The sequence below is a fragment of the Myotis daubentonii genome, chromosome 8 (genome assembly GCF_963259705.1).
Source record: "Myotis daubentonii chromosome 8, mMyoDau2.1, whole genome shotgun sequence".
Taxonomy (NCBI): Eukaryota; Metazoa; Chordata; class Mammalia; order Chiroptera; family Vespertilionidae; genus Myotis; species Myotis daubentonii.
The window spans coordinates 25,323,012-25,344,430 of record NC_081847.1 but is presented as its reverse complement, the minus strand read 5'-3'; the positions used below and the strand labels follow the sequence as shown (position 1 = coordinate 25,344,430).

Below are 21,419 nucleotides of genomic sequence, written 5' to 3'. Positions count from 1 at the left end.
GGACTCTTTCGAGGCCAAATGGTGCCTTTGATCCCCAAACAAAAACACAAACATAAACCTTCACCTGGGATGGGAGAAAGGGCAGGGTCTCAACCACTCCCCCCTCAAGTTTCAAGCCTTCTGAAACTTTAACTGCCTTCTCAAAAATCAAGCTTTCAAGCAGGAGGGGGGCTGGGCAGGCCTGAGGGTGGAAGGAAGGTAGGGTGAGGCAAGTGTTTCCATACCAGGACCTGGGAAACGGCATGGTCGGAACCACCCCCCCCACCCCCCCCACCCCCCCCCCCACCCCCCCACCCCCGTGCTGAGCTGCTCAGCTGTAACTGTGGAGAACAGGCACCCCCAGAGGAAAGGCTTTGGTTTCCAGAAAGCGGGAGGCAGGCTAGCAAATGCTTGTCATGGGAAAATTCTAGGGACCCGGCTAACAGCTAATCACCACGGCCGAGAAGACTGCCTGCTTCCCAACCTCCACCAACAAGTGGGCCACACCCCATCCAGAGAGCCACTGGAATTCGTGGTTCAATATTAATCTGACACAGGATTCTGGTTTATGTAACATTAAACATCAGTCTAGGTAACAAGTGACCATTAAAGAAGCGAGATAAATCATCCGATAGACATTTTTAAAAACTGAACATCCAAGTCAGTGGGAGGTGGAGGGGACCCATTTGATTAAAAAGTGATATTCTTAGCTTGAAAGATATTAAGAGGAAACTGACATGAAAGTAGCAATATTCTAATCACCTTCTCGTCTTCCCTTTCAAATTAAGGTTATACCTCTTCAGTTTGTCTAATAAAAGCAAGAAGAGGCAGCTGAGGACCCAACCTCACCTCCTAATTAATGAGAGCTGGATCCCCAAGCATTAAAAAAAAAAAAAAAAAAAAAAAAAGGGACCACAAGAGGCCACGGATGACTTCAAAAGAAAACAAATAAAAATACTGACCCTAAAAGAGGCATCACAAAGTTATCCCAGTTTAATAGTATATGATTAAGGTTCTCATGAGAAATTGAAGTGACTTCCCTCACATGATGATTCATAATTAAGTTTGATATTATTGGCAGGCTTGCAATAAAGCACGCATATGCGCCCAGGAAAAGGACTCTAAGTCGACCTGGGAACTACAGGACCCATCAAGTTTTCTCATGTGGAAGAGAAAAAAAAACAAAACACAACCACCTCTGTAATACATAATCCAAAAGACAACTTACAGGTAACTTGCCATTCCACTATTTCTGGTGCAGGGCACAACCTGAACTTCCTCAGCTAGAAGGTTCTGTTTTGATTTTCCTTCAAGGCAGGGAGAAGGAGATGGGTTGAGAGACTATGCAAATGACGTGTGGGAAAGTCGCACCTTAAGTAAATAAGGGCACTGGTGCGTGTCTGGGCAGGGAGTGGGAGGTGAGACTCCGAAAGAGAAAGGGCTAAATTCTGGAGACAAAGCCTGTTGTTCTGGCTGGGAGGGCCCTCCCCTGCGCCGCGCGTTCATTCTGATGACAGTAGCAGAAATCGCGGCTGGCCTCCCTGATACCCATCTGAGCGCAGAGCAGGCCCAGAGTGGCTAATGGCACTGCTGAGCTGACTTTCTCCAGAACACCCTTAATTAGAGAGCTGAAGGAGGTGGACGCCAGCTCAACATTTGACAGCATTGCTGTCAGACCTACAGTCAGCCGCCACCTCTGGGGGTTAGTCTGCAAACCCCTCAGCTTTCCAGAAAATAATCGTATCCTTCTGAAGTGCAGGGAGAGACACTGTTCAGGTTTGTTTTTCTTTTACTTCCAGCTGCCTTCATTCCCACCTCAGCTGCCAGCCTCAGAGCCCAGTGCTCCCTGCTGCCTGTATGGGTAACAGATGCAGGGGTGGGGTTCCCAAAGGCCACAGATAACTATCAAGCAGCAGTTCTCAAAATCTGAGCAGCAAAATCATGGGGCCGGCTTCTCAAAATGCAGATTCCTGGGCCGAACTCAGAGGCTGAGATTCGTGTCTGTGGGGCGGTGCCCAGGAATCTGCATTTTGACGGTTCCCTGATTAATCTAGGGGATTCCACTCAGGAGTCCTGGAGTTTGGGGATAGTGATTCCCAAAGTAGGGTCCCACCAGCCACAGCAGCGTGCAGGAGCTTGTCAAACATGCAGAGACTTGGGCCCACCCCCAACCTATGGACTCAGGGTCTGCCTTGGGACAGGGCCCCACGTAACATTGGCTTACACGTGTTGTAAGCTTCCCTTGGCTCAAACCAGGGTAGCTCTGGGGGCAAAAGGGACAGGCCCAAAGGACCCAGGTAGTGTCACATTAAATCTGCTAATCCTTGGGAAGAGGCAGAGTAAATTGTGAGATTGTGTCAAAATGCCACAGCAGCAACAATATTTCCTGAAGGAAGCCTTTCCCAAATTGGCATAATGTGCATTTCAAAAAGTTCCCAAAACTGTAATCACGAAGCAGTGAGGCAGTCGGGGTAGGTCTCGCTTTGGCTTCTGCATTGTCTGGGACCATAAAAGAACAGACTTCAAAGGCCAGCAGCAAAGTCTACATTCATCAGGCTCAACTGACAAGATTCCAGCACAGCCATTAACCTCTCAGCACCGGCCTGTCTCCCGCCTGCAGAGGGGCCAGGAGATTGTACTAATCCCATTCTAAAGAATGCTCCACGTTCCCTATTGATGGGAAAAGTGGGGGAGGGTTGGGAGATGGAAAACCGGGCGGGGGGGGTGCGGGGGGGACGGATACACAGGCAAAGGAACGTACCCACATCCCTCCATCTAGTCCATTAGCACGTTGAGGGAAGATTACAAAAAACATGTTATCAATTTACAGAAGAGTTAGTCCATGAAGTCACTGAGTATGCTCCTAAGTGTTTCCTTTTTTTTTTTTTTTTCCTATGAGGAGTGTGTGCATTCCACCGGACAGCTGGTATAATTTAATAAGCTTCGGATGTGCCTATTTGAATTGTAAGCTTTCCTGTTCTCCAAAGAAACATATTCACAGTCAAGTCAGTCCCCCTGCTTGCATCACAAAAATAATTATTAGAGTAACAAAAAAATCAACAACAGAAAAACAGTGTAGTTGTTTACCTGCAGTCACCTGGGAGTTTGCAAGACCCGTGCTTGGGACTACAGCCCTGTCGGCAAATCGCTGTAAGAAACACAGAAGGCTGCATCAGTACCCTGCCCGCTTCTGGACCGCCACAGCCATGAGAATGGCCTTTAAGCCTACAAAATCCACGACTTTAAGAGAACTCATATCAAGTCCATTGTAAAGAGAGGAAGATGGGAGGTGCCCAAATAACAAATCCAGCTTTAAACTTCAAGGCCACGCTAGCAGATCCTCAAAACATGATACTGTTTGGGGACAAAAATGCAGGCAAGCTGATGGGGGAAGGGGACCTTTATCCAGTCTCTCTGAACAATAGCTATCCTGCTCCCTTGTCAATTCCCACCCTTGACAAAAGAAAAAAGGGAGGTGTAATCCTTCCTCGTCTCACCCACTCTGTCCCATCAGGGCAGAGTTCAGATGAGACCCAGCCTCCTTAATGCTCCCCGCAAATGCCCGGTGTCTCAAAAATCCTGTGGGATTAACAAAGCGAACCAGGCTGCCTTCATTTGGCCCATTCAGCACCAGATCGGTTGGTACTTTTGTAAAGTATCCTCAACAAAGCAATTCTGCTGCCTTTATTTAAAAAAAAAAAAAAAATTGACATAAAAAATACCAAACAGATAAACCTGTTATTGGTTTTTTAGAACACCAACTACTTAAAACATATTTATCAATTCTCTCTTTCATTTGAGTCCCAGAAATGCCATCCTTTTAAAACTCTTGTCCTGTTATTGAAGAAAACAATATGGCCACAGAGACCTGCAAATGCCTCTCTCTGCCCTGCCCCTCAACCACAGCTCAAATATTTGTTTTTAATTTGAGTATATCTTAAAAAGATTTATCAAATTTATACGGAATGAGCGAGCACATTAATGTCCGTGAGGGCCTATTGTGGTTAACTGGAATTACCCACCAGTTTGCTATGCCTTAGGATTTTTAATGGTATAAGGACCACAGAATTCTGTGGATGTCTGTGCATGTGATAACTCACTGGTTCTAGGAGGGGCTGGGACAGTAGGTAGCACAGCTGCAAAGCTTATGCAGGCAGACCTCGTTTTACGTGCTTCTCTTTACTGTGCTTCACAGATGTGGGGTTTCTTTTTTATTTTATTTTTTTACAAAATTGAAGGCAAGATCCTCCACCAGCAAAAAGATTAAGACCGGGATTATTGCAACACTCATTTTATTGTGGTGTTCCAGGACCGAACCGTGGTATCTCCGAGATGTGCCTGTGCTATCGAGGATGGCTTCAGTTATACCCAAGTATGAAAACTCCGGCTCACTACTCGCTCCTCCCTCAATGCCACAGCCCTAAGAGATGCCCAGTGAAAGTTTGCTATAAGGCCACCCCGAGCTCAGGGGCTGTCATTTCCTACAGGATCATCTGCTCAGACATTGACTGGGTTAACCCAGTCCCACCTTGGTATCTGTTTCGGGTCAGGTTCCTTGAAAGCAGAGCCTGAGAAGGGGTCTTGGGTACAGGGGAGAGCGGGGAGGGCAACAGATGGGGCAGTGGTAGGAGCTGAGCAAGGACATGGTCTCAGCTGGAGTCTGGCTTCAGCCTGATCCCAGGAGACGCTCTGGAGCATGAATTGTAGCAGATTTAGACAGAGGGGACATGTCACTGATTTAGACGGAGCTGCAGGGATGGGACATGGAGTGGCCCCTGCTTGGCCACGACAATGCTCAGAGGAGGAAAAGCTGTGAGCAGCCAATCCTAAAAGCAGCTGGTGGGTAGGGCACAGAAAAAAAACCAAAATCTCACCCCACCTAAGATAGCCACCTGACCACAGGTGGGGCGAGAACTTGCCACCAAAAGCGACAGCCACCCAGAGCTGGTTAACCCAGCTGGCATACCCCACCTACCTCTGTTACATTCGGGGCCCATCCAGCCTTCCATGCAAGTTTTGTTGCCATTCTGGTCACAAGCATAATGCCCAAAGAAGTCATCTCGGGGTCGGCAGAACTTATTGCAGCCGAAGCCATAGTAATAGTCATCGCAGGTGACGCGGATCTGATACTCAAAGTGGGCCACCCCCGTGTTCTGCTTTAGGGTCTGCCACTGCCGGCTGGGGTTGATCATGCCCGAGTGAGAAGCCTTTTCAATGATGCTGTCCGGTTCTACGGGCAAAGGAAAAGGTCAATTGCGTTAACGTTCACATCAGCCTTCTTCCCTGACCATTTTGGCCATTTGTAACAATAAGTGCACAGGGTGCAAAATCCAAGCAGTACAAAGAGGGCAGAAAATGAAAACCCCCATCCCCAGTGGCAGCTGCTGATGCCATTTATTGACCTTTTTAATGAGTGTATAGTATTTCACTGTCTGGAAATACAAATAAATTATTTAGTTCTAACATATATGCAATAAGGTTGTTTTGGCCTTTGGCTATTAATCAAAGCCACATTGAACACTCTCGAACATATCTGCCACGTGTGTGGTTCAATCAGTAAGAAAAGAACCTAGAAACGGAAGTGCTGACTCAGAGGACGTGCACAATCCCAGACAACCACAAACTCCCGCCAATGAAGTCCTGTCAGTCTGTCCTCCCACCCGCACAGGAAACTGTTTCCCAACATTATTATCAAACTTTCTGATCGCTGCCTGATAGGTAAAGAAGCATCTTGTTGTAATTAGCATTTAATTAAGTGAAGGTGAGCGCCCTTTCACAGGTTTACAAAACCATTTGCATCTCTTCCTGTGAGCTGTCACCTGTTTCTCTTCTTTACCAAGTCTTCTAGGGCATGGCTAGTCACACTGATTTGCACAAGCTCTTTACACATTATAGGAAGTAGCCCACTATGGAATGCTGCTCTTAAAGAAATTTCATTATTCCAGGTCAAGGTTAGCGATCTCTCTTCTGGTTTTAGAGGTTTGTGTCTTGCTTTAGAGAGAATCTACTTCCAAACTCTTCATTGGAAGTCAACGAGTAGAGTTATGTTTTTTAAAAATGATGACCATTACCACCTTTTCAGCTGGCATTTAAACAGCAAGACTACGAACTTGATGTACTGCACCTTGCACCATTGCCCAGAAGACAGATGAAAAAGGAATTCACCCCGGTTAAGAGGCAGATTGACAGGGTTTTGGAGCCAAGTCATGCTCGCTGAAGAGTGCCCATTGAGGAAAAATGCTGTGCCCATTGAGGAAAAACACTGGAGCTGAAGCAGCTCTCAGGAGGAACAGAAGTGGCTCTTGCCTCAAGGCCACTGATAATCTAGTTTGAGAGAGACAGGTACTGAAGCAGCTCCGTATGCACCAGGTGCCAGGAGTTCAGGGGAGGGATGTGAGGAGGAAGCAAGGCGCTAAGTCAGCACCGCAGCCTGGTCTTGTGTTTGTTTTCTTAAACCTGCCAGCACCAACCCTTCACCACCTTGTCAAATTCAAGGCCACCTTGGAGAGACTGTGTTAGGACCTACTTGCAATGTCTTTGTGATTCTTACCCACCCACACCCCTGTTTTCCTAGGCCCAGGGCCTGTGCGCACTGAGGAGGCTATGCAAGCCCTGCAGGTGACCAGGAGTGAAGGAACGCCTGAGTGGCTCCATCCACACTCCACTTCCAACATCGCCCTATGCACCCTCTGGGTTTCTTTAACTGTTGTGTGGGCAAGACAAGCCTTGAACAAGCCCACATACCTGCAGACTTCCACCCCAGCGTGCACGGAACCACTTGCAGAAAACACTTTACTAACTTCAGTTTTGCAAATAAACACAGGCCGAAGAATGACAAAAATGTCCTCCATTAACTGTGTGTTTGTTCTGCTGGTTCAATTAAAAAGTGTAGTGAGCTATTACCATGTGATTATGAGCTCTTACTAAATGAATTATTTAAACACGCTCGCCATGGCTCAGAGGCCTCCAGGTTCTCTCAGGCAGGTATCAACAACAAACAATCCCGACAAGAGTCCAAGCCAATCCTAAAGGCACAGGCTGACATGTCATTCTCAACAGCTTAGCGTGCTTTCCACAGATTTCCAGGAAGAAATACGGTGAAGGTGTTATTTCCGAATCCTCAGTGGGTCTACCAGATCTGCATAACTACACACCTGCGTGACACATTTTTCCTAACAGCGAAGAGGCAGAGAGTGTGTGACATGCTTTCTGGTATCTGGGTTACAGAGAGCAAGTTTGCTGCCGGCTTCTTCTAAGCTGCCTGAATCACACTTCCTATCAGCTTGGCACATTAAACATGTATCTGGGGTAGATCACGGGGTAGTCCAGCTTCGTGACTGTAAAGGGTATTAACAAGCCTTCCTGCAATCTTCAACTGCGTGGAGGGGGAGCGCGAAGCACCCACAACAGCCTTGCAGGCCAAGGAGGAGGTAATGGGAGGCGAGTCTGAGCATAACCCTAAGACCTCGCCAACCTACCAACCCAGACGGGGCAGCAAGCCCTGGTCTTGAGTATGCCTGCTTGTAGTTACATATCTAGTGAACAGCACAATAAGCTGAAGCCATTTGCTCTGGGACAGAAAGGTAAATGTTACCCTTGTACATTGCAGTCCCGAAAGGCAACAGAAATGACCCTGGAGGACTGATGGCAGGAGAGCCAGCCTTAGACAACGCATTCCAACACATGAGCACACCTGGGCTTCGTTTGGGCCATGCCCTGCTCGTGAGGGCTCATCGCAGAGCTGCTGTGCGAAGGGATTTTGTTCCCCCACTCAGGGTTCTGTCTCTAATCTGTAGCCTGGAGGTCTGCATCTTGATTGCCCCCCCCCCCCCCCCCCCCCGCAAAGGAGCCACCTCTGTTTAGGTTGCTACACACGCTCAGCATCTTCCCTCATGGAGGACAGTCCCTTGGGAGGGACAGAGGATGAAGAGAATGAAAAGCAAAACATTCCAGGCAGAGCAACAAGCATATGCAAAGGCACCGGGCACGAGAATGTGAAGACAAAGGTGACTGGTGGGGTATGACTGGAATAAGAATGCAATGGATGACCACGTGGCAGGGAGACAAGGCTGGGCTGTAAGGCCTGTGGGCCCACAGAGATCTGTCTTAAGAACAGTAAGAAGCTCTCAGTAAAGGTGACAAAGCTCTGAAAATACCAAGATAGCAGAACGGAAAAAGCATGGGAGGCCGACCAGAGTAGATGTGGGTGGACTAATTCAGCCGCTACTGTTAAGAGTTCAGGTGTGAGCAGATGGCGACTTGGACCAGGGCAGTAGCAGGGGAGATGGTGGGAGGCGGCAAGATTCTGGGGAGGTCTTGGACACAAGATTTCCAGAACGTGGAGGTGGACTAGATATAGATGCTGAGAGAGGGATATATACAGTTCGCCCCTCCAGACTTCTGGCTCACAGTACTGGGTGTTCAAATGCTGACCAGTCACCCATAAAGGGCTCGAGGCAGGATCTGCTTTTGGAGAGGGAAGATATCAAATTTGGCTCTGAATGTGAATTAACTTGAAAACATCAAGAGGGCTGAAGAAGTAAGCAGACAACGCACTCCCAGCAAACCCCACCTTCCTCATCGGGGTTCACAAAGTGAGCCTCAATGACCTGCAGTCAGGGGGGCTTTGTGGCTTCCCCTCTTCAAGGGTACAGGTCACAAGCCCTCGATCCCTACCCCAGGTCCTCCTGGTGCCCTTCCAGAGATTTGGCTCTACCCCCAGCAACAGATGAAACATGACATGCCCCCGAGCTCCAAAATGGGGCGACCCCAAAATGCACATAACCATGGACAGCTCTGTATGTGCACCGGCTTCCCAGGAAATAGCTACCTGACCTGCGGGGCCAGGGAAGGCCCAGGAAGTCCCTAGCCGGCCCACCAGTTTCTGAAGAAGCCATTTCTCCCTTCCCCACCCTCTTCTCCCCAATGCTTAGTTACCAGTGTAAGCAGGTCACAGTGACATAACGTTCACACAATCCCAACGTCAGTGGCAAGGGAGGGAGGAGAGAACAAACAGGTGTCCAGCATCCTGACTGGCATCAGCCACAACCAAGGCTGGTCACACACCCCGACCCCGCAGTGGGCCAGGGGTGTCCCTCAGGGAGGAAGTCCACAGGGCCAAGGCGAGGAGTGAGCCAAACAGCCTGGAGCCTCTGGCACTCTTAGGCTCAGCAAGGACTGGGTGGCCTCAGGCGAACCAAAGAGCCAGATAGCCCAGAAGCAGCCCATCTGACCTATACCAAGCCCTCACCAGGCCCTCTCTGGGCATCCACCATTCTCAGAATCAGTAAAAAAAAAAAAAAAAAAAAAAGGCCAGGTGAGAAAAGGGGGGTGGGGGAAATGTCATTAGAAGCAACAACACAAAGAAAGGGTCAGTGAGGCAGAGCAACAAAAGGGATGAGGCATTCAGAGAACCGACGGCAAAGACAAATGTTGGCTCAACCTCTCCTCCTGCGCAGACTGAGATTTCTGCGTGAATCAGGTTTTCCGATGACAGCCACCCTGATCCTGCTGACAAAAAGGGAACTCGCAGTTTCGGCGAGGGAGGGAAACCATTTGTAAGTTCCCCTAAAGAGCAAAGACTACCTTAGAAGCCAGGCTGCTGTGATTTCCATAGGTGCCCTCCACAGCTTCCCCACCGAAACCCACCCCTCGCTCCTCTGAAAAGCAGCCTGCACTCAAGAGTCATCTTTCTCAAGGGGACAAGGCAAGTGCAATGGCTGGGAGGCTCTGGAATTCCGCTTCAATGAAAGGTTTGTGGTGCGCAGTGTGGGAAACCCGGACCGGCTGGAAGCTCACCTGCCCACCGAGTGAAATTCAAGGTCGGTCTTTAGAGACCAGCGCCACCTTTGCCGGCTTTATCTTTCCGATGAGAGATTAGACGCTCACTTAAAGTTTAAATGGACTTTTAAAAAGTCACTACTTTGATCCTTTAGCCGTCTACAAGGTTTTAAAGTTGTAAAACCATTAAGATCTCTATCCCAAAGATAATCGAGGTCCCATATTCAGGGACCTAGTTAACTGGGAATCAGGCCTGGCCACTTAAGAGTCTAAGCAAGACGCCCAGGGGAAGTCATGGAAAAGACGCCACTGTGAGGCTCGACCTAGGAGTGGGGGCAAATGTGGGGGGTGGTTGAAGTTCCCTGACACCCAGGAGACAGGCCCAGCTCAGACAGGGACTGCACGGCAAGCACCGCTCTTCCAGAAACGTGCACTTGGACAAGTTCTCCGCTGTGATACTTACGGAGAGTGTCGTTACTGGAATCCCATGCCTCCACGAGTAAAGTGTAGGACCTCTGCAAAGAGATAAATGACACTTAGTATTCAGAAAGAGGGGTCAGCTCTCAGTGACCTACTATCCTGGCCTCCCCACATACCCCACCAAACAAAACCATAAAGCTGAAATGAAAATTCTTTTGCTATTGAACTGAGGTTACCCAACTCCCCCCCCCCCCCACTCCAGCACCCACCCCAGCCTGACTCCTTTCATCTGGCGGGGGATGTGGGGGTCGGAGGGGGGACCCACAGTGGTCATCCTGCAGGCAGCTCCAAGCCTTCATCAGAAGATGCCACCTACCTATTGGTGAGCACTTAGCATACAGTTTTCCACAACTTTCCAGACCCTAATTCTAGTGCATGAGAAACACACACAAAGAATTTATTCTCAGCAAACCTAACCGGGTCTTTGTGCCGGGGGAGGGGGCCCATCCAGGAGGGCCGGGTATTGCTAAGGTTACATTTTGGGCCCTGGTGGGGCGGTCCCCAGGGAGGCCCCCTTTTCCTTTTCAGAACCCCTTTGAAAGCCCTGTCTGTGTGAGACCATCTCGGCTCCCACAAGTATCAGGTGACTCTAGGAAGCAGGAGGGGGTAGGTGCAGAGACTCCCAAGACAAAGGCGGCAACCTAACTTGGGGTGCCTGGTGGGGGCAGGGGGGCGGGGCAGGCCCTGGGGAAGAAAGTACAAAAGGGAGAAATAAGCACTCATTTGAGGGTTATATTTATTGATAAACTTATCTGCCAATAAGATCTAACATTCCAGGAATAATCCGAGTTCCCTAGCCAAATGAGTTCCCTGGCCCTTGGCGTGGTGCCAGCTATTATACGGAAGGCACCTTTTCTCTTCCAGGCTTATCTCAGAATCCCACCTGCCCCCAGATCCAAGCCATCAGTAAATTCTCCCCCGTTTATTCCAATCTTCACTTTTACTCCAATCTTCGTTTGTAATTTTGGATGAGGTCAGTCTCACGAAACACCAGGGTTTAAACAAACTTTCAGCTATCTTGGCGCTGGAGAAATATAGCCACAGGGGGTAGGGACAAAAGGCGCAGGAACCCTTTTATGTGCCCCCTGCACCGTCACTGGTGGTTGGATACCGCCACATCAGGAACAGTAGAGCATATTAATCAAACAATGCCATGCCGCCAGAAACACACGCACCAAGAAATGACACCTACGAGGCGAAGGCAAACACGGTGTGGAAAAGGGAGCTTCATTCATAACTCAAGCAAAGCTTCCTGCTCACATAGCAACCCAGCAGGCCGCCTCCGAGAATAAAAACATCTTGTGATAGATCCTGCCTTGGAATTCAGCCGAAATATGTTTCATACTCAAAGCAGAGTAGGATTCCATTTCGTTCACTGATAACTGTGGGAAAATGCTCAGAAGAGCAAGCAAAACTGGGCAAGCCAGGGCACATGCCCAGCCCTCTCCTGTGAGTGGCCATAGGTCCAAACTCATTGTCCTTGTTAATATTTTATTAGTGAAAGTTACACCTTATCTACAGCCTCTCAGTTCCCTAGCACTTCCTACAAATTACAGGACTCTCCCCTGAGCACAGCAAGAAATTTTATTTCTCTACTGATTCGAGGCGAGCCAAGTCAGAAGGAGGCCAGACGTGGGCCCGATTCCGTATAATTAAGCCCTTCATTTGCTGGTCACGTTGAGACCCACGTTCTTCGCTTCCACATATTGTTGTAATTAATCCCCTGATTAGATGCATCGATACCCAGAGTTCTGACAGACTTGCAGAGCACTAAACACATAATACCCGCAAACCCCATGGAAAGGGAGGGCGTCCCGGGACTGAGCTGGTGTGACTGCATTAACTCGGCTTCATGCTCAAGGGAGAAGGCATCCTTTGGTCTTGCACAAGAACTTGGAAGACCAAGCTGTCTACCCGGCTCATCCTTGCCAGAACTGGAAAGACTTCAGAAGCTGCTGACCAGCACTGTCCCACTGGGAGGGAAGAGCGTGGCAGAGCTCTAGACGCTGCGTGTCATGATTTTCCATCACTGCCTCTGGCTCGGAGGTGGATATGGGGCGAGGGCTGGAGACTGTGGTGCTGGCCACAAAGCCTTGCCAGAAAAACAAACTAAAAAGCCTTGGACCTTCTCTTCCCTTGTTTCGGAGAAGGGATTGTGGTTCTAGAATTCACCTCCTGAGCCAGGAGGATCCCTCCTGCCCAGCCTTCAGAGAAAAGGGCTCCCTTTCCAGGCCCCTATTAGGAGGCACTCTTACCACCCACTCCATCCCCACACTGTAGATCGACAATCAAGATAATTTGACAATGATTATTAGTTGCGAGGGAACTTTAATTTTTCCCAGGCCCACGCTTGACCTCTGTATATCCCAGAATATATGTGGACTCCGAGATCCAGACCACAGGCACCTCGTGCCATCAAGGTAGGGTACCAGGCTGAAATCAACAATCCATTGGGATCCTGTCACACCCAATTAGCCACTGCGAATCTGACCCCAAGCAGAGGCGCCAGGCCTTCCCAAGGGCTTGCAACGGAGTCCCAAGCAAGATAACCAAGTTCATACCACAAAACCCACACAAGAAAAAAGAAACAGCAAATACCTGAATTTTAGTTGGTTTCATGCTATAAAACTAAGACTCTTATTATGGAGAGTCACCTGGCTTTCATCTCCCCCCTCTCCCCACCCATTAAGTTTGACCAGAAAAAAATGGCCTGAGGGCAAAGCCTCAGGAAGGATGGGTTGCTAACAGACCTTCAGTCTGGGTTGGCAGAGTGAATCACTTCCGCCCCTTCCCAACTCCAGGCCCATGGAAACTGGCAACACAGCAGCTGGTTCTCAGGTTCTCATTCTCAGGCAGCAGGAAGGAGGCATGGTCGGCTTTCAGAGTGACCTCTGGGGAGGACTTCTATGGAATTTTACCTAGGAGGTTCCTGACAGCCAAGCCCCAAGGCATTCCAGGGCCACCCAGTGCCCTCCAAGCACCTCCCTGCCCTCGGCACTGAGGCTGTGGGAGGGCTGTGTGCTGTGCCCATCACACTCCTCGGTGGTTACCTTGGCACCAGGCAGAGTGGTAAGCACTTAATTGCCACATTAAGAAGGGGGATGTAAGAAACAAAGGTAATTGTGTTGGCAGCTGGGAGCTTCCTTTTCCTGGCAACAGTGGCAGCCAAACCAAGCCCTGAGAAGCGGCTGCCTCCACTCCTGCCAAGCTGACGGACACAAACAAACCGCCATCCAAACGGCACGCGTGCAGCGTCCAAAACCCCAGGCCACCGCGACAGGCGGCCCGAGGAACTCACACCCTGGGAATGCCCCAAGTGCCCACGGGGCCATTGCACAGAGGCACTCGCCCCGGGATTGTCTGGGGCCGTGTACTCTCTGCTGACTCAACTGTCGCTTCCTGTTGCCGGCCCTGTATTAGCATTATTTTTGGAGACGCCACATTATTCTCTATAATCCTGATTTCAGTCCCTTCGGCCACACTATTGTCCTGCCTGTGTCTGGGTGGCCAGAGTATAAAATATTCCAGTCACAAACATCAAGTAAAGGTGCCAGAGATTCCATGTGTGGGCACACGCACACTCACACAAACAATTCACGTATCGCAGGGTTTGGGCCAGGTGAGGCATGGAGAAAGGACAACTACCCCAGAGCATCCAATCTAAGAAGACTGTAGTCATAGAGAGCCATTCAGCCTGCAGGGCTTGACATTTCAATAGAGTCCGATCTGGTTACAAAGGGTGATTTTCTCATGAAAGCCCACCTCAAAGACCCACCAAGCGGCCCCAGAGCTCAATCCAGACTTGAGACTCAATGAGATGCCCCCACCCCCTTCCCATCATTACCCTTACCTGTTTGAAAAGCATCCCACTGATAATTAAATGCACCAGTTACAAAAGGGTGGCGAGGTTAATAGATAGAATGCCGAGAAGCCAGCCAAGCACAGCCGCTGGTTCACACCGAGCAAGCCTGAACAAGAAGCCTTTCTACTTATTTACCAAAAGTGCATAAAAACTGGGCTGAGCTGGTAGAGGGCTCTGAATGTCTGACTATTTACATATCACTTTTAACCACTGGGAACCATGTTGCAGAATTTCTTCCCGGCACATGCACGGCACTGGTGACAAATGTCACTGACACCATAAAAACAAGGGCCTCAGGGCAGTCCACGCAGTGGTCAGAAACCAGCAAGGAAGTCACAACAGGGCCACTTGGCCCCAAAAGCCAAGATAAACGCGGTACATTTCCGAACCCAGAACCCTACCCCACCTCCACTACCATTCTAGGAAACACAAGAACCATCACTTCCCATGCATCCTAATACATCTCCCTAAAGTTGAAAAAAGCTTAAGTTTAAAATGTAGTTAAAAGCTGTCCCTTTTCTCAGCAGCTCAGAACCTAACCTAGGGGTTGGGGGTGGAGGGGAGCAGGGGTAGGAACATGCCTCTGAAATTCACCAAGGGGGAATTCTCAGAAATATTTGCCGTTGTGGATTACCATGCTAATTGTAGGCACATCCAAAGAGCATGCATTCTTACTCTGCAGCCAATCTGGAAAGCCTGACATTGGAACCAAGTTCCGCCCTTCTACAATGGGCCTGTGGCTGCTGTGAATCCAATCAAGGCCTCTGTTTGCATTCCCATTCCCAGATCAGGGCTCTGAAGGCTCTTTGTTGCCTTGGCTTCATTTCCTGTGTGCATAACACCTTTCCTCCACGTTACACCTTCCACGTGCCTTCTATCCAAAGGGTCTCCTTTACCACTCTTAGCTGCAAAGATTCTAGGCAGTATTCAGTTCGCTGGTTTTCTAGGAGGCTACACACCACCTCTTAAGTAGTTGCTGCTTCTCCTCCTTACCCATACTACTCCCCCAAAGTCCTTTTGCCAAAAGCTTCATCGATCTCTAAAAATGTTTGAAGTCCCTGTAGAATTATGGGTGGGGAGTTGGTGGGTTGTAAACTCATGTAAGTACTGGAGGTTTGAATAAGTTGCTAAGAAACAAGACAACAAGGAGGAAGCAAACACAGAGGAGGTTACACCTGGAAGAGAAGAGATGTTAGAGGCCAAGTGCCTTGAATATAAGGATTCCATTTGGGAGCAGCCATGCTGCAGACACTTGGTACAAAGTGAGCACAACTCTCCTACATTCCTAAGCCCAGTTTTGCAATGCAGTCATTTCGTCACTCTCCTCAGGTAAGTGTCTTAGGGCAAAGGGTGTTTCTCCAAGTGCACAAAGTCCCTTGCTCTGAGCATGTACACACATGTGCACTGTTTGTATGCATGCGAACCCCATGGGTTGCACATACTGGCTGCAGAAATGAGCTGGCTCAAATGAAGACCCCTTCCCTCTGCCCTCCACATGTCCACACCACATCTGTGAAGGCTTAGGGACTAGAAACACGGAAGGCATAAAACCAAGGACTGCGAATCATATTCTGACTAACCTGTGGCATCCAAATTACCCAAACCCCTAGCAGTTGCTCATTCAGACCTTTAAGAGTGAAAGGTGCCAACGCTGGCACCCTCTGGTACACAAGAATCATATTTCATTGTATTTTCTTTAAAAATTAAGCTGATCTCAGCAAGCCTGTTATCAGTGCCAATGGCATTTAAATATGAGGCTGAGAGACCATATACTATATCTCAGTTGCTTCCCCCAAAGTATCTCTAGATTCATTTCACCCTAGGGCCAGCGGGACATCATAAAACTAACGGGGGTTTTGAGTTCCTGAAAAGCTTTAGGGGCTGAGTAGTGGTAATTACACTGGTAATGTATTTTTAATAAACAGGCACTACTGAGATTTAGTGGGAGGAGCAACTTACCCATTTCAGTGATTTATAAATGGTTACTCCCAAATTATTTCTCATTAAGCCCAATTACCTCTCACTATGTGTGTTATCACCAAGACCCCGATTGGAGGATCATAAATCAGGCTGGTTGCTTCAAGACAAGCCCCTAGGAGCAGCATCAGTATTGCTATTATAAACCATCAATGAAAACTACCACAAAGCTGGGGATGGGGCAGCAGATCCAAGTGGGACATAACTTGATACTGTCTGGCAGACAGTCCCACCTCTACAGAGCTTCCCACGTGGACACTGGGATGTGGATTATATTCTGTATCTGACCAAATCACTTCCTCCTCTTCCTCCCCAGAACACGAACAGTTGTTTGATAGGGGTCATAATTCTCGACAAAAGATGTGAATCACACGACCTTCTAAAATGACCTTTGACTGTGCCCCTGAACCACAGCTCTTCCATTGTCAGCAAATTTGGGAGGACCCACGGTAACAGAAATTGAGGCTGCCTTGGGGGGCTGGGAAATCAGGTGGCAGGCAGTTCAAGGTTTGATTTGTTTTTAAGCCACATATGCTGTAAAGCTTGAATTCTGTACCAAGTTCAGTCACTCCCTATTCAAGAAAATCTGTTTTAAATAGACAGGCTTATTAATATTTAATTGCCAAAGTAAATGAAGCTGTGCTTATTTATTTCCATGTTTACTCGGCTACCTGAGTGCTTTCATTTCAGTTAACACTCACCCTGGAATCATTCTTGAAAGTTACAGGCTGTGGTTGTTTCTCCAACCGCACTCAGAAAAATAAACTAAAACAATACACCTGAACTCTGGTTTCTCTTGGGAAGTAAAGCTTATATTTCACAGCAGGCCTTTTTGGGGCAGTAGGGTGGGGACTTGTTTATGAGTGATACATGCATTTGGCCTAACTTCAAAGGAACCACACACTCAGTGTAGACCAAGCGGTCCCCCCATTCTAGAAAGTCTATTTCATGGTTGGTGACCCGTGGGCCTGAAACCACAGAGGAGCACCAGCAAATCAATCATCTCTCTGCCCTCACATGCCACTTCCGCTCCTTCCCCATCCAGGACTCTCTGCCAAGTGTCAAAAGGGACAGACACACCTTCCAGGTCACTTTCTGCACCCAGCCTGGGGAGCAAGGCTCCCTCCCTGTTTCCACCCATCCTCTGACCCTACTCTCCAAAATGAACCTCAGCCAGGCCGGCAGCTTTCCCACATCACTAATAAGATTCCTTTTATGGTCTTGTGAAAAGCGAGGGGCTAGGGACTGAGCCTGGGAGGGTGGAACCACCTGCAGGCCCCTTCCTGAAACTCCAAACACACGTTGAAGGGCAGTCAGTATTCACAGTCAATGTAGGCCCAGCCGGATTTAAAATGTGGCTAACCTCTTTAGCTTAAAGTTCTCCCTAATAGGGGATTAACAAGATAAACGTGCTTTACAAAAATGAAATCCCGTAACAGAAGCAGCCCTTCTTTCTGAGAGCGCCACATAGCACAGGTTTTTCTAAACCCCTCTTAATGGCATGTTTTTGATAACTGTCTTATCTCCTCCGAGGCAGAGAGGGCACTTTAAAAAGCCAGGTCCTGCAAACGTGAGAGCCGCCCCCAGCTTCACATATACCAAAGCAGACATTCTAATTCTGCCCTGTCCTCCCCACCCCCAGCTGGGAATCACAGCCCCAGCCCACGGATAGGAGGCAGCAGAGTGCACCCCATCAGAGCACGTGGTGGAGAGTATTCCCCTGGGCACAGAGCTCCCCCTCTCACCACCCACCCTCCCAGCACAGGCTGGGCCAAGCCACAGTCCTGGCAATGAGTCACGCCTCCTGGACAGCAGGAAAGGGGCAGAGGGCACCAACATTTTCCCCTTTCCTCCTCTTCTGCAATCGCATTCATCTTCCTTCCACCCATTTCGGGATTTTGCAAGGGCCTCGCTGTGGGGGTCTGCCAGCGGCGCCCGGAGCCTCCAAAGGCTCTCAGACGGGGGTCCATGGGCTTGCACCCGCGGCAACTGCCTCTAGTGCCCTGCCACTTCCAGGCTCTGGCACGCCCCTGAAGACTTGCGGGGACCATGCGCTCTCCGGACAAGGGCATACCCCCGCCCTTCCCGGGGAAGTTTGCAAACACAGCTGTTCCAGGGCCCGGGAACCACTGGAAGCGAGGCCACAAGGCGACACCGCACGGGGGCGAGGGCAGGAAGGGACCGGCAGGGGGCGGAGGCAGCTCGGGCGAAGGCCCGGAGACCCTCCCCCCTCCGGCGGCCGCCCCCGAGCCCTTGCACCCAGCCGGGAGAGCGTCCCCGCACGCACCAAAATCTCCTGGGGAGCAGCGGGAAACGGGTTCCCTCCACACCCTCCAGGAAGGACACACCCGCCCTCCCGGCCGTCCACGGGAAAGGGGAGGGTGCCAATTTGGACGTCGTTCGAAGGCCAAAACGGAGCCGAGTCGCCTTCCACCGCGTTTAATTGGTTAAGCAAGGGTCATCGATAATGACCTCCTGGTTTGGGAGGGGGGCGGGGGGGTTTACTCTGGGGCCTTCAAGTTGCAAGTTAAACCCGCTTTCCTGGGAGCTTTGCTCCCAAATCTCTGGGGTACCCATTTTCCTGTGCTCTTAGCAAAAAGCAGCGGGGATGGGCCTGCCGAGTCTTGCTCCCTAACCCCCCAACCCCCAAAAATCTTCCCCTATGAGCGAGCGCTGCGAGAAGCCAAGACTCTCATATCCCTCTCGCAGGAGAAAGCAGGGCTCGGCAGACGCGGGTGCGAAGCTCGGCGCGGCCTCCCAGCCCGCGCCCGTCACTCACCGGCCAGGCGAAACTGAAAGGCAGAACGATACGGTTACGTTCATTGCCGCGGCTGGTCTTGAGGTTGAAGGTGTTGCCCCCGATGACAGGAGTGGACCCCGAGCCGAAGCTGCAGGGCCCCTCGGCCGTGACGCGGGACTGGTACTCCTTGAGGCACACTTTGAAGTACGTGTCACACTCGTCGCGGGCGCACTTGCGGTCCCCCGGGCTCCGGGCACCGCCACAGCAGTTCCCGTTCTGCAGCTCCCCGTTCACGTTCTGCATGGACAGGATCTCCAACTCGAACTGGCCGGAGGCCCCGCACACCTGCCGGCGAGGAAGGGAGGTCAGCACGGGGAAAAGTTGTTTTCTTCGAGGGTGGAAGTGGCGGCTCCCTCCCTCCCGCCCCGATGAGCCCTCGGCGCCAAGTGAAAATAATTTTGCAAAACTGAGCGCCAAGACTCAACGTGATTCCCGGGCAAAAAATAAAAAAAATAAAAAAATGCACGAGTGCGGGAGAAATCCGACGACTGCCCTGGAGTAGCAAGAGAGGAGCGAACATGCCCCCCTGCCCAGCCTGGAGGATACACTTAGAAGGACGGGGGGCTCCCCCAGCCCAGGTGCAGCCTCTCGGGCGCAGGGGCCCCGCTGGGGAGCTGGGTGACCGAGGACTCCTGGCCCCGCTCGCGGCGCTCAACCGCAGGCGTCCTGGGCTTCGCGAGGGAAAGGAGAGGGCGGCCTGTACCAGTGAGGCCCCGCGGGCTCCTACCTTGGCTCGCAGGGCGCAGAGCAGGGCGAGCAGGAGGCTCAGGGGGCGCCCGGGCCGGCCGCGAGTCCGTGGGGACCGCATCGCTGCGCCGCGCGCCGCGGGCACTCGGGACGCCGCCGCCGCCGCCGCCGCTGTTCGCGCTGGTGCTCCTGCCGGTGCTGCCGCCGGTGCTGCCGTCGCCGCTGCCCCTGCGGCCGCCGCGCCCCGGCTCTAATATACTCCGCCGATTGGAGCATGCACGACTGGAAAACAACACCACTTTTCAAAAGCCCTTTCAAGAGCGGCCGGTTCCAGAAGGCAAAGAGCCCGGCCTCCTTTTATTATTCTGATCGCTTCTTTGAGGCGCTCCCCCTCCTCTTCCACCTCCCGGCTTTCTTTCCTTCTCTCGCGCTCCCCTTCTTTTATTATTATGATTATGTGCAGCCTTTTATTCCCTTTCAGATCAGCTGCACAGAAAGAGGGAGGGAGGGGAGGAAAAAAAAAACAACCCAAGCCCAGCTCGCGGGCCGGCCGCAGGTAACACAATGACGCGTGCCCTCTCGGCTCTCGGAGAGGGACTCGGAGAGCCCGTCTGGGAGCCGCAGCCCTGGCTGGCCACCTTTACCCAGCGCGCCCGGCAGGCGCATGCGCCCTATTAATATTCATGAGGGGCGTGTCCGTCGGAGTCACGCCCCTTCCCCTTCGGGTTGCTGGGTAGGGGGAGTACGGGGAGGAACTTGCCAGGGGGATGGGGGTCCAGGGATACGCTGGACGGCGTGGACGTTGGGGAACCCAGCACAGACCACCCCTGCCCCCGGGGAGCCCTGGGTCTGGCGAGGATGGGGGGAGGGCGCAGGAAAAAACTTGGAAGTGTCAGTTGCTCGGGGACGCCCGGGGCCCTTGGCGCGGACCGCCCCCTCGGGCGCCTTGGGCTGGGCGCCTCGGCCCGCTCGCCGGGACCCCAGGTGTAGGCGCCGCGGCGCTGCCCGAGCGGTCGGAGCGGGGCGGCTTCCGCCTTCCAAGCCGCCTGCGTCAGCTGCGGCTTTCGCCCCCGGAGGAGGGCCTGCCCGCCGGGAGCCCGGCCCGCTTCCCGCGAGGGAGCGAGCCGTCCAGAGCGCGCTGCTGGCGGCGGTAGCGGCAGAGGCGGCGGCGGGGCTGGCGCGCTGGCCGCCGTCTGCTCGCCCAGCGGAGGCGACCGGGGCAGGCGCTGCTGGGAACTTTGAAAAACTTTCCCGGAGCCAGGCTCGCCGCAGTTTCGAGGGAAAGCCTCGGCCGCGCCCCACCCCCTCCCAAATCCGAGTCTGCGGAGCCTCGGAGGGCTCTCAGTTTCCTTCCCAAACCGCGCCTGGGCTGCGGCGAGGGGAAACTGGAGGGAGAGGGCCGCGGGCGCGCTGGGGCCCTGCTCGGGCTTTGGGGAGGGCAGGCAGAGGTGCTGGGGGGCTCGGGCTCACCCTTTCCCCAGCCCCGCTGCCCTGGCCGCAGTGCCGGGATTGCACCTGTAGGCGGCCTCCGAGCTGCTTTCTGGGTGGCAAGAGATGAGCCTGGAAAGGACCATCTATCTCACCGCCGTCGCCCGGCAGCACCACTTGGCTTCTCTGGGGTGGCAGTGGACACTCAGGCTATTTTCCACTCCGAGGCGAGCCTCCGGTCATTGCCAAGGTCAAAGGAAACCTGCGGGCTGGCGGAAGCCTCTCTCACCCCTCTTCCAGAGGACCCGCTGCTGTGTTTGAGGGGACCTCTTTAAGGAAGAGAATGGTTTCCACTGAAGGATGGACAAAGTCTTGGCCCATGTATTACAGAAGAGGCGTGACTATTTGGGGACCGGATCCTGGCTC

At 51.7% G+C, this 21,419-nt stretch overlaps 1 protein-coding gene across 5 annotated transcripts in view; it reads right to left on the bottom strand.

Moving 5' to 3' along the window:
- JAG1 (jagged canonical Notch ligand 1) overlaps positions 1 to 20,017 on the bottom strand; it is a 35,450-nt gene extending 15,433 nt beyond the window's left edge. For 2 of the 5 annotated variants that reach the window (XM_059705545.1, XM_059705547.1), the window contains exons 1-5: positions 19,606 to 20,015; positions 18,858 to 19,163; positions 10,223 to 10,274; positions 4,955 to 5,209; positions 3,067 to 3,127 (exon numbers count right to left, since the gene is read on the bottom strand). In XM_059705545.1, coding sequence (XP_059561528.1) covers positions 3,067 to 3,127; positions 4,955 to 5,209; positions 10,223 to 10,274; positions 18,858 to 19,163; positions 19,606 to 19,686 — 755 coding nt within the window. In that variant the 5' untranslated portion in view covers positions 19,687 to 20,015. Of the gene's footprint in view, positions 1 to 3,066; positions 3,128 to 4,954; positions 5,210 to 10,222; positions 10,275 to 18,857; positions 19,164 to 19,605 lie in introns of those variants that run through there. The other 3 variants (XM_059705546.1, XM_059705548.1, XM_059705549.1) reach the window with 3 other exon arrangements.
- Positions 20,018 to 21,419: the final 1,402 nt, after the last annotated feature.